Source organism: Vigna umbellata, chromosome 3, assembly GCF_029865625.1.
Source record: "Vigna umbellata cultivar VRB3 chromosome 3, Vumbellata_1.0, whole genome shotgun sequence".
Taxonomy (NCBI): domain Eukaryota; kingdom Viridiplantae; phylum Streptophyta; class Magnoliopsida; order Fabales; family Fabaceae; genus Vigna; species Vigna umbellata.
Window position 1 is genome coordinate 13,536,431 of NC_142167.1, and position 11,712 is coordinate 13,548,142.

General features: G+C 29.1%; 1 protein-coding gene across 1 annotated transcript; it reads left to right on the top strand.

Annotated features, from left to right (window-relative positions):
* Positions 1 to 4,439: 4,439 nt before the first annotated feature.
* LOC148201676 (uncharacterized) lies at positions 4,440 to 5,143 on the top strand. The gene is made up of 2 exons (XM_088109462.1): positions 4,440 to 4,631; positions 4,853 to 5,143. Exons 1-2 carry the CDS (start codon positions 4,440 to 4,442, stop codon positions 5,141 to 5,143), a joined length of 483 nt encoding a protein of 160 aa, XP_087965588.1.
* The last annotated feature ends 6,569 nt before the right edge of the window (positions 5,144 to 11,712 follow it).

The following is an 11,712-nucleotide window of genomic DNA, read 5'->3' on the forward strand; positions in this document are numbered from 1 at the left end:
GTCTATGCTAAATGACTGTAATCATGCATGCATGCATGAATGTTTGTGTTTTGCTAAGGATCAAGGTAATCTTACACTCTAAGAAGTGATTACATAACTTCAGTTTTTTTATTGTCAGAATAACAAGTTATTAATACTTGATTTAAAATTGAGGTAGGTTGATTAAGAATCCAAAACTTTTGGAATAATAACTATACATCTTATATCTTATGAATTTGTTGGATTTATTATGTTATTTGTTATTGGATAACTTATAAATGTTTAGTTTTATTTAATATGATTAGTTGTTTCTATTTTTCTCCTATATTAATTACGTTTACAAACAATATAGTTTGGGATTTCTGAAGTGATTTCGTTCTTACAGTTATCAGTGACACATAAAATATGCACTTGTGTTTGGCCAAAACTGCAAATGTACAGTGTTGGGCCGTTTTAATATAACAACGAAGAATAATTTAAATATTTAAAATTTAATTCAATTTATTTAGGAATGGGAATTTTTTTAATTGAAATATCAATGACGTCAAATTAACCTAAATTATCTTAGGCCTGAACTATGGAAGGAATTGAGTTAATTTGTGTTTTGGGTATGAGGTTGAGGTACATTAAATACTTATACAATTTCTTATGAGATGTTGTTTATTTTCTAATCTTTGTCTTTATTTATCTGGAGGTCTATTTGTCAAAGGTTTTCTAATGCTTAAATTAGTAAACTGTTCATATTGGAGTTCAAAGTATTGGTAATAAATGCATAATAAATGTGATAATCTACTTTTTACTTTTGATTTATATTTATAGTTTCTAGCATGAGTTTGAGATTAGTGAAATTTTAATCTCGGTTCAATCTTAGTTCAATTGCTTCTAATTACTATTTATCTTAATTTTTGTAGAAAACCTGTTTGTTGACTTAAGGTCGGACGTCTGTTCCTAGTCGTTCGGTCCTGCATTTTGATTTTATCACATTCAATCATTACTTAGCTGCTTGCTTCTCCCGAGCCGTTCGATTTGTTTGGTGTGGAGTATGGTGTATGACTGTTCGGGACATCCAGTACCATTTGTTTTCTAATTGTCTAAACATGTTAGAATTGTTTTGCAAAATAAATTAACAAGACAGATAAAGAAAGGAGGAAAATAACACAAATGGAAATTTGATTAATTAAACTGAACAAGTTTTCAAAATCTTCTAGTCTTAAAAAAGTAGATTTGTGATAAAATTATATTCTTTTATTAGAAAAATTTAGGTGAGTTGGATTTCGAGGACTCATGAAGTTCACGACAAACCTGAAAGCTCAAAATGTGTTCTTTCAATTACTTATGGATAGATTACTCACTTTTAAGATATGAGTTTATTTTATTTTATTTTTTATCAGATGGACCCATCTTTTTTCATCTCCATTTAAAAACCTTTAATAAATGCAAAGTCCCATTTGTTATATATAAATAATTTATTGAATTCTTTTGTAATGAAATTTCAAAAAAACTTTATCCTTTTGAAAAGAGTTTAATTGTTATTTTTTTCTAATTTCGTTACAGTATGTCAAGTTGATTTAACCTTTTAAAAAAGTTTCAATTTTTTACACGAAGTATGGACAAAATTGAAATGTTTTAAATAATAGACCAACTTGATGTAACGAAATTAAGAAAAAAAAAACAATTAAACCCTTAAAATATTAATTGTTAGTGGAGAAAATGGTAAAATTGTTTTTCTTATTACTTTGTAGGAGGTGATTTATTGCACAAAGTAGATTTACTTGTTCTTTTCTTGTACAAACCATATTTTTTACATTACTACATATTAAATTTTTCAATACTGGAATCAACACTCACGAGATTTAACTATATGATCTTAAAGCAAAGTATGTTTCTTGAACACTAGTTTAATTCTAATTGAGAAGCTTAAGAATAAATTGAAAAGAGAGATTAGAGAAAATAAGTCAGCAGACGCAGGTGGCAAATGGATGTCCCAATCAAAAAATTGTCTGTCTAAAGTAAATGTTTTTTTAGGTTATTGTTAAAAGTGAGATCTTCAATCTTAGTGGTTGTCATTATCAAGTTTATACCAAAACCCTATGCGCCGATCAAGCATTTGCCTAACCCTACTTTTGAAAACACTAATCATGCTCAAACCTTCTTCGTTTTGAAAACAACAAATATAGTGGCGACACATTCATTTCAACAAATATATACATAATATTTGTTATTGAGTGAATTTAACGTCAATTTCTTACATAAATCTTGTACAACATTTATTTAATGGAAGGCCACGTGAAATTCATCCAAATAAAGAATCTGGCTACAGATGGTATCAAGGAATATATTGTCAATAATCCTTTTTAAAATTAAATAAATCATAGAGCAAAGTTGTATGGCAAGCAAGCCCTAGCTTGAAATCTAAGATTAGATTATATGCTGCAATGTTCAGTTGATGTTTCTACCATAAATCCAGATACCAAGGAATCACCAACACTTTTGTTTCAATACCATGCTTAATCCTCCTTCTCAACCAATTATAAGTATTTTATGTAGGAGCGTAACTTAGTAGTTTTTTCTAATAATATAATTAGGGGTTAATATTGTTGGTAATTAAGAAGGCTGTAGTTATTTCATATAATTTGTTAATGTGCGATGTAAAGGTGGTGAAACATGCTTGTTAGAGATAGAGAAGTTCATCCATACTACTTTGTCATCACCTGTCGATAATGAATTTTAGTAACTTGACATGAATAGCAGACATTAATTAAACTATTCTTAATTTTAGTATATTATTTTGGTTTCTAAAATTGTTGATCACAGTCCATCATTCTCTCTGTGCAAGTAACGCAAAAGAATTCATTTGTGAGTTTGAATATAATAAACAAAAATACGAAACTTGAATAATATTTTAAAAAATCATTCATTACTTTACAGTTTTAGCTTACAAATAATATTATAATTTCTTACGAATTAATTCATATTTCATTCACGTTGAATCTCTTCCGTAAATCTCAAAAGCCCAACCTGTATTACTAAAAAAGGTTATTGCTATCACATCATCATGCACTTTGCCAACTTAGTTTTGTATAATAGATATTATAATATGAATTCACACTGCGTTAGTAGTTTATATACAATGCATGTTATAAAGTAAATATTTTTTTATTCCATGAGCTAATACAAATTTCTCTGTCTAACACGATCGAGAGTGTGCATTATTATTTTTTGCATTGCAACTTTTTGAACATTGGAAGCATTGACGAGTCATGTAATAATAACTTCCAAGAAACTCACTAAACAATGATGTGTGTAATGTATCACAGGGTAACGACTAGTAATCTAACATTCATCTTAAAATCTATAAATATAGATTTGAGGTAAAAAGATAGATAACTGTATTTATTGACATTAACTACTGAATTTATCGAATCTTTAGTGACTTGGGTACTAGAATATACTTTTTACATGTAACCTTTCCAATTGACCAAACAGTTTGAATGACGAACCGTGACGAAAATGAACACATGACATACAGAATTTGAAAATATATAACTTCAGTCCCATAATCGAAACAAAATGAAAGATCAAACAAGTTTATGATGGAAAGTGGCACAACAAAATCTCAGCAAGTGATGGTTGTTTGATTCACATGTTCCCTCTCTAATGACCACCCACACACACATAACATATCCAATTTTCCCTACATATATGACACCTTTAGAAGTTTACAGAAGGGAAGTGCAAAAATAAAAAGAACAACAACATAATGTGCTTATATTACATACATATATGTAATCCGTATGTAACACATAATTATATACGGATTTTTGAGGTTACATACGGATTTTGGTCGTATGTAACAATGTTTTTTCTTGTAATGTGTTATCACGAGGTGGTTATGCATTACTTGAGAGAAAGATGAGAAAGAGTCGAGCATATGCCTTAGAACTTGAGTCCCGCGACCTAGCATCTGCACCTGCTAGGTACGAGATGTGAAAGGCTTCTCAGATTAAGTCTGATGGGAACATGACAGCTGCCTTGATCTCACAAAGAATTGTAAGTACAAATTCTAAACATTGATTGGTTGTGTATTTATCATCCTATGTGTTTTATGTAACAAAGTTCTTTGTTATATGCATGATGAGTTGATTGAGAGCAAACTTAGGGTTCCTTTGTTGGCCAAGGTAGGGACGACATTCTAACAACCACCATTGGAAAGCCCAAGCACCCAGGGTGTGTGCGTGGGGTTGGAGAGGCGATTAGTCTTTGTGACTACTTTGGCCCTACACAAAAAAAACACTGAATCCATGCGTCAGGAGACACTGATGAAGATGAATCTTCAGTAGGAGGAAAGGCTCAACCAAAGAATGAGATCTATGAAGCAACAATTCATGAAGCAGCTACAAGAATAAAAAGAAATCCAAAGAGCGCTTGAAGAAAATTTGCATTCCATGACCTAGAGCACCATGGGGTTTCCCACTGAAGCCCCAATTGCACCTCGGGTAAGTACAAGAGGATCATGCTCTATTGTAGACCCTACTGAGTACAGTGGTCAGTGTGAGCTATTGGTTGATGGGGATCCGCCATGCGTAGTGGCTATCAGACGAGTAGTTGAGGGAGGACAAACTATTCATGGTGCTCCCTTATTACCCCACCACGTGTAGGTGACGATTGACAAAGTTCGTGATCCCTAGGCTTAGGTGCATGTACCGACTTCAGAAATTCATTTTGTGTGGGAGGCCATAGAAACATTTATAACCTGGCTTAAAGCATTGATCATGTCAACATTGCTACACCACAAGTATTATATTTCTATTATTAGTATTTCTATGTTAAATTTATAAATATTGATTAATAACTTTGAAAATTTTAATTTCAGTTCATACGTCCTCATAAGCAGCCCATGCATGAGCCAGTCATAGATGAAGATGATTACATGGCTAAAGCGAGGGATGATCATCTAACAAAGCTCATGAAAAAATATCCCAAGTTGTCCAAAGGACCAGTAGAATTGTACTGGGATTTGAGAGTATTTGGCCTCCAATGCCATGAGCCAGTATATATCACATTAAATGATGCATTAGAGGTCATTGGGGGAGATAGAATGTTGAATATTTCAATCTTTCAACTATGGTGCATGCAAGATAGTGAATTTTGTCTTTCATATTAGTTATATTTAGATTGTTAGTTTCTAACAACTTAACTTTGTTGTTATAGGTACATGGACACAATCATTGTGGACCAAGGTCGGTCTTCCATGTATGGATTTGTTGAACCTCAGACCATTCAACCTTCTGTAACACAATTGAGAGCAAACAAAATTATTTGTAAACATGGATGACTAAGTCAAATAGAGACATATACCTTGCGCCATACATTGATGGGTATGGGTCGCAAAATGTAAAATTTGATTAAAGTTTACTTAATTAGTTTACTAACTATTTATGATTCATGATAAGTCTTATTGGCAACTGACGGTCATCATTCCGAGACAATGCAAAATTCTATGGTTCTGTTCGCTATAGAGGAGGATGAAAAATGACTTGAAAAACATGCTTCAAGGGTAAATGTTTCTCTTTTTATGTTTCAAATTCATGTTGACCTTAAATTTTTATGATGAATATAGTTATATTAATATTACCCTATGTTTTCAATGTATATGGAGTTATAGGTAAACATCGAGGTCAGCTAGTTCAAATCCTGTACCCAAAGGTTGTAAATCATTTATAGTTCTTATTCATTTTCTATGTTATTCTATGATCTACATGTTTGACTATTTAGTTTGTCATTTTAGTGTAACAAGCAACTAGATTCATGAGAATGTGGCTACTATGTCATGTCTTGGATTAAAACCATCATTCGAGTTAACATTACAGATGACTGGACTGAGGTAATGATGCTTACCTTCAATACATTACAAATCAAATTCAGCTTTGAACATATGCAAACATAATGAATTTTTCTTCATTTTGCAGTGCTTCAAGAATACATATCCTATATCAGAGGAGACAATTAAAAAGATACGACAAGAGTGGACAACTTATCTTCTACAAAGATGGACTTAGGACCCATGCACATGCCTTTAAGAAGACTTTTATTGTTGTTGAACATTAATTAGCTTTAGTTTAAGTTTAAGTTTTGATAGTTTAAGTTTTAGATTGTTTAGTATCTTGTTAACTTGAAACACATAATATATTATATTTTGATGTGTTGGGATCATTTTCTGTTTTTCAGGTGTGATTTTATTTTAAAAATAAATTTATCTAAAAAAACAATTTGGACGTCGGTTAGTGCACATCCGACGTTTATGGACGTTCGTTAATGCATTGTACGACATCATCTTCGTTCCAGTGGCAATCCAGAGATTTTCGCGTTCAGCACGTGGCAATAGGCGCTCAGTGCTGAGAGACGTTGGACATGGGAGGACTCGACATCAACTTCGACGTTCGTGGTGTTGCATCCAACGTCTATTGACGTTCAACGAGTGAACCGACGTCCAATTGACGTCACCCAATATGATGTCGGAACGGAATTAAACATCAAAAACCCAAAATAACTTATGTTAATAACCTTTTTTATAGTAGTGTTTGTTTTCTTAATATAAACGTGTAATTTCACTAATAATTTTTTTTATGTTAAAATTTAAATTTTAATATACCATGCGTACGAAATTTTTTACCGTTCACGTGTAATCAGAAATGATTATAAATGCAAGAATGTTGTCTTTTATTATATTTACTTAAAATAATTATATCAATGACTATCAATAATTAGATAATTCTGTAAAACATTTTTTGTTTAAATGCATATGAATGACATCACTTTTTTTATCCTAATTTATATTTTAATCAGATCATTTGACACAAGAAATTTTAGTAGAAGTTAAACGTAATAAAAGTTGCAAGAGAATAAGAGAAATTTTGAATTGAACTCTTCCACTAATATTAAAATGGTTTCAAAAATTTAAAAGAAAAGTGAAAGAGGATGGAAGAGGTTGAGCTTTAAACTCTCTCACTAAGAAAACTAACTACTAAAAAAAGTTTTATTATGAGTAGAATAAACTATTCCTCTAAAAATATATAATTATTTTTTGTTTTTTTTTAAATGGTATCGTGTCATGTTATCCCGTAGTATTTTTTTTTTTACTTTCGAGGCAGTCAGGAGACAAATTAGCAACTACAACCCATAATTGATTAATAATTACACACTTCATTATTTATCAAAAAAATTTCTTATATAATATTTATTATTGAGTGAATTTAACGTTAATTTCTTACATAAATCTTGTACAACATGTATTAATGGAAGGCCACGTGAAATTCATCCAAATAAAGAATTTGGCTACAGATGGTATCAAGAGGAATATATTCCGAAGAATCCTTTTTAAAGTTAAATAAATTATAGAGCAAAGTTGTATGGCAAACAAGCCCTAGCTTGAAATCTAAGATTAGATTATATGCTGTAATGTTCAGTTGATGTTTCTACCATAAATCCAGGTACCAAGGAATCACCAACACTTTTGTTTCTTAATCGTCCTTCTCAACCGATTATAAGTTATTTTCCTACATATATGAACCTTTAGAAGTTTATAGTTAGAGGGAAAGTGCAAAAACAAAAAGAACAATGATCTAATATGCTCCAATATTTGTCAATGGCCACAATTTCATTTCAGTAAAGAAACTGATAGGGATGGATATGATTCTTCTACTGCTTCTTCTTCTTTTAAAGTATATATTTATATATATATTTTTAAAAATGAGGGAACAATAACTGAAAAAAATAATGAAATGAAAAATACTTTATGTCTCATATACAAAGAATATATTCAAATAATATGCATGTATGTATGGATGTTCTATATTGTGTTCATAACCAACGTTATTGGTTTCACGAAACTGACGAGTTCATGGTTAACGTAGAATCTCGACCACGAGAATTGTTTTAACGTACGATGTAAAGAATAAAATAGGTTAAACAGAAGGCATCTTAGCCCATGAAAGGTATAGAATTAATGAAGAAATCATCGAAAATGAGGCTTCACATCATTTCTAAAAAGAAACTCTTTTATATGCACAACCTCTTTTTATGTGATTTTTATGTTCTATTGTTGAGAATGTTTCCTTCTTTGTCTTTGCCACAATTTCAATTTTCATCAATGTGTCTAATACATGTCCAACACATGATAATGTACATGTCAATTTTATTCCAATTATGGCACCGTCAACATTTTGTTTCTTTCTCGTTTAATTCACCTTAGCAAGGGAGACATTAGTTATAGATGCTTGGATTTTTTTTATTCCATGTTTATTGATCTAAATTTGTGGGTTTTTTTTCTTTCTTCCTTTATATATATATATAAAGTATACCATGCATACGAAATTTTAACCGTTGATATTTAATCACAAATGATTATAAATGGTAAGAATGTTGTCTTTTATTATATTTACTTACAAAAATTATATCAACGATCAATAATTAGATATTCTGTAAAACAATTTTTGTTTAAATATATGAATGACATCATTTTTCTTACCCTAATTTGTATTTTAATCACATCACACACTTTGACATAAGTTTTATAAGTTATAAAGTTGATTTAGTAATACAAATTAAAAGAGAAGATAAGAAAATTTTTGACTTTAACTTTTTTCTAACATTTGAAAAACGTAAGATTAATGGTTTGAAAGATTTATAAGAAAGGATAGAAGAGATTGTGTTTTAAACTCTTCCACTAACAAAACTAACCACTAAAAAATATTTTTAATTATGAATAGAATAAATTATACCTCTAAAATTATATAATTATTATTATTATTTTTTAAAAAATGGTATCGGTCTCATGTTATCCCGTTAGTATTTTTTTTCTTTTTTACTTTCGTGGCAATCAGGAGACAAATTACCAACTACAACCTATAATTGATTAATAATTACACATTTCATCATTTATCAAACAAATTTCTTCTTCTTTTTCTTTTTCTTGAGAAAATAAACTCATGAATTCTTTCATGAACAAAATCCCCCCTCTGACAAAACCAGGTTGTACATGTTGCTCAAAGAAAATAAACCTATAGTCCCTTTTGTGGCCAACTTTAAGGATTTAAGAATAATTTATAAAAATAAAAACTCATAATAATGTTTTATTTTACAATGGATTCACATATTGTAGTTGGTGACATATTCCTCATTTGACAGGTAAATAACAACCCTAATGGACTGAAAAAAAAAACGACAGCTGTTTTTTTAGTACTAATAATTTCTACATATTCTTTTAAGGACTAAGAAAAATAATTGTGTTAAATTGAAGAACTAAAAATATATTTAAATCTTGTAATTACAATTATTTCATAGCTTTAGTACTTGATGAAGGTTATTAAATATCTCAATTACTAATGTTATTAATTTAGTAAAGTTTTTCATTAAGTGTATAGTTTTTTTTATATTATTCATTTAATATGAATGAAGTGTAGTTCTTTCTGTTTCTTACAAAATTATAGCCTTTATTCGAATTGCACATAATCGAAAATATTCTTGAATAAAATTGAGGCATAAAAGATTATGCAATATTATTAGACATAATTGTGAGAAAAGGGAAATATATTTGGATACATATAAAAGTTATGGATTAGGTGTGTTGAGATATTCGTTTTTGTGTATGAAGGAAAACTTTAAAGCTGGATGCACAAAATATGATAGTTTAGAAGGAATCATTTTGTAGTGGAATCAACTACCTATCCTAGAAAGTGAGTTACTAGCTGTATCACCCAACGCTCTACTTCAAAATTTCCACCAAACACAATACCTCACACAATCAATAATGAGTTCAATTAATTTATTTTAATTGTATTACAATAAACATATAAAATAATTTGAAAAATACTCATTAACCTTGTTGGAAGTCCTAAAGATAATGGCAAATTATAATATATAAGTAAGGTGCAAACCTCATCTTACAAATCGGGTCTTTGGGATTAAATTAGACTTAAAAATCATTTTCTAACAAACTTCTTATTAAAATAGTTTAAGTAAACATCAAATAATATCATTATGGTTATGAACTACCGAACCCGAGGCGTAATCCAAAAACATGTATAAAAGACGAGCAAATAAGTTTTTAATATTGATAATTTTTGTATCACTTATCCAAGAAAACTAGTTCGCATAAAAAAATTACATTTTTTTCAAACTCAACTCGGCTCAAACCCGTGACGAGTCGGATTGGCTCGCGAGTTTTGACACCACTAATAATACCTTCGCTTTCAGGTTGTTTTTATTATCTTCTTCATCTTTTACATAACTCTACCTATAATATAAAATAAAGCAAAAATCTACTTCATATATATGTTTGAAACGGTTAATTAAATGAAAAAAATTAAGTGATATATAAGAAAAATAAAACTTATAAATATTAAATCTTAAGATTTTGTTAAAAATGATGTAAGATTTCTTAGTTAGACAACATTATTTAGATATTTTGGTTTTTATATTGAAAGTGGTGTTAGTATCTCTTATATAAATAATTATTATACATGAGTGTTTTTCCATACATTTCTCTATTCGTTTTTTCGAATCTCCAAAATTCTATCTTAATCATTTTCATTAAAAATCAACAGTGATTAAAAATTTTACAAATTTCAAAAATCATTAAAATTTAATAATTTTTAAAAGTCAACAAATTCTTAATCAGTTTTAAAAAGCTGGTTAAGGAAATTTCTTAACCAGTTTTTGAAAAAAAAAATCATAGGATTATTTTTATTATACAAATAATGTGTATTCACTTTTTAATAATAAGTTGTGTTTTGATGACACACGCATCGACAGAATCCCCTTTAGGATTACATGATAATTCGTGAGATCTTTTCCCTTATTGTTTCCTTCATTTTATTTATTTATATATGGCAAAGAGTTTATATTTTAGAAGTTGTTTGATTCCTTTTAAGCAAATGCAACTCTAGTAACTTTTATGGGTTTAAAAGGATTAGAGTGTGCTAGTTTCCTTTCTGTTTTATTTATATTTTAAAAACAATTTCTAAAACAAATTTTCAAATTGAAAGATTATAGAAGCTAGATGTTGAAGTGCAAAAAGGAACATACGTAGCAGAAAGCTGAAAAATAATACTAAAGACATATTAATATTTTAGTAACAAATAACAATTATGGCTATATAGATTCTAATCTGACTGTGATATTATGGTAAGAAGTGAACTTTAACTCCCACAAAACTAATTTATAAGATGAGGTTTGCATCACTTATATACTTTACATTAGTCTTATCTCTAACCAATGTGAAACTTCCAATACATAATACTTGAACAATGTTTTCTTATAATTCTTGTTTAAAGGAATATAAAATAAAAAAAATCAATCACATTGAAAGAAAGTAATATGAAAAACTAAGAAAGTTAAAAATATTTTAACACAATTTATTTGAATTTACGTTTAATTTTAGTCTTCACAATTTCCGGAAGATTATTTCAATAGATTGAATATTTAATTATAACTACACTTTATATATGACAATTAATATTCCAACTTGTACAGAAGTTTTTGAACTTGGCTAAAATTATTATAACACCGTATAAAAACCTCTACATGAATGCATTAATGATAGGTAGAAGAAAATTGAAAGTAAAGTTAGAAAAATATCAAGAAAAAAATATCATTTATAGTGATGACTATTCCGATAAGATTACAAGCAAGACATTATGAAATATTTTCCAAAAAAATCTTCAAATCAAAACT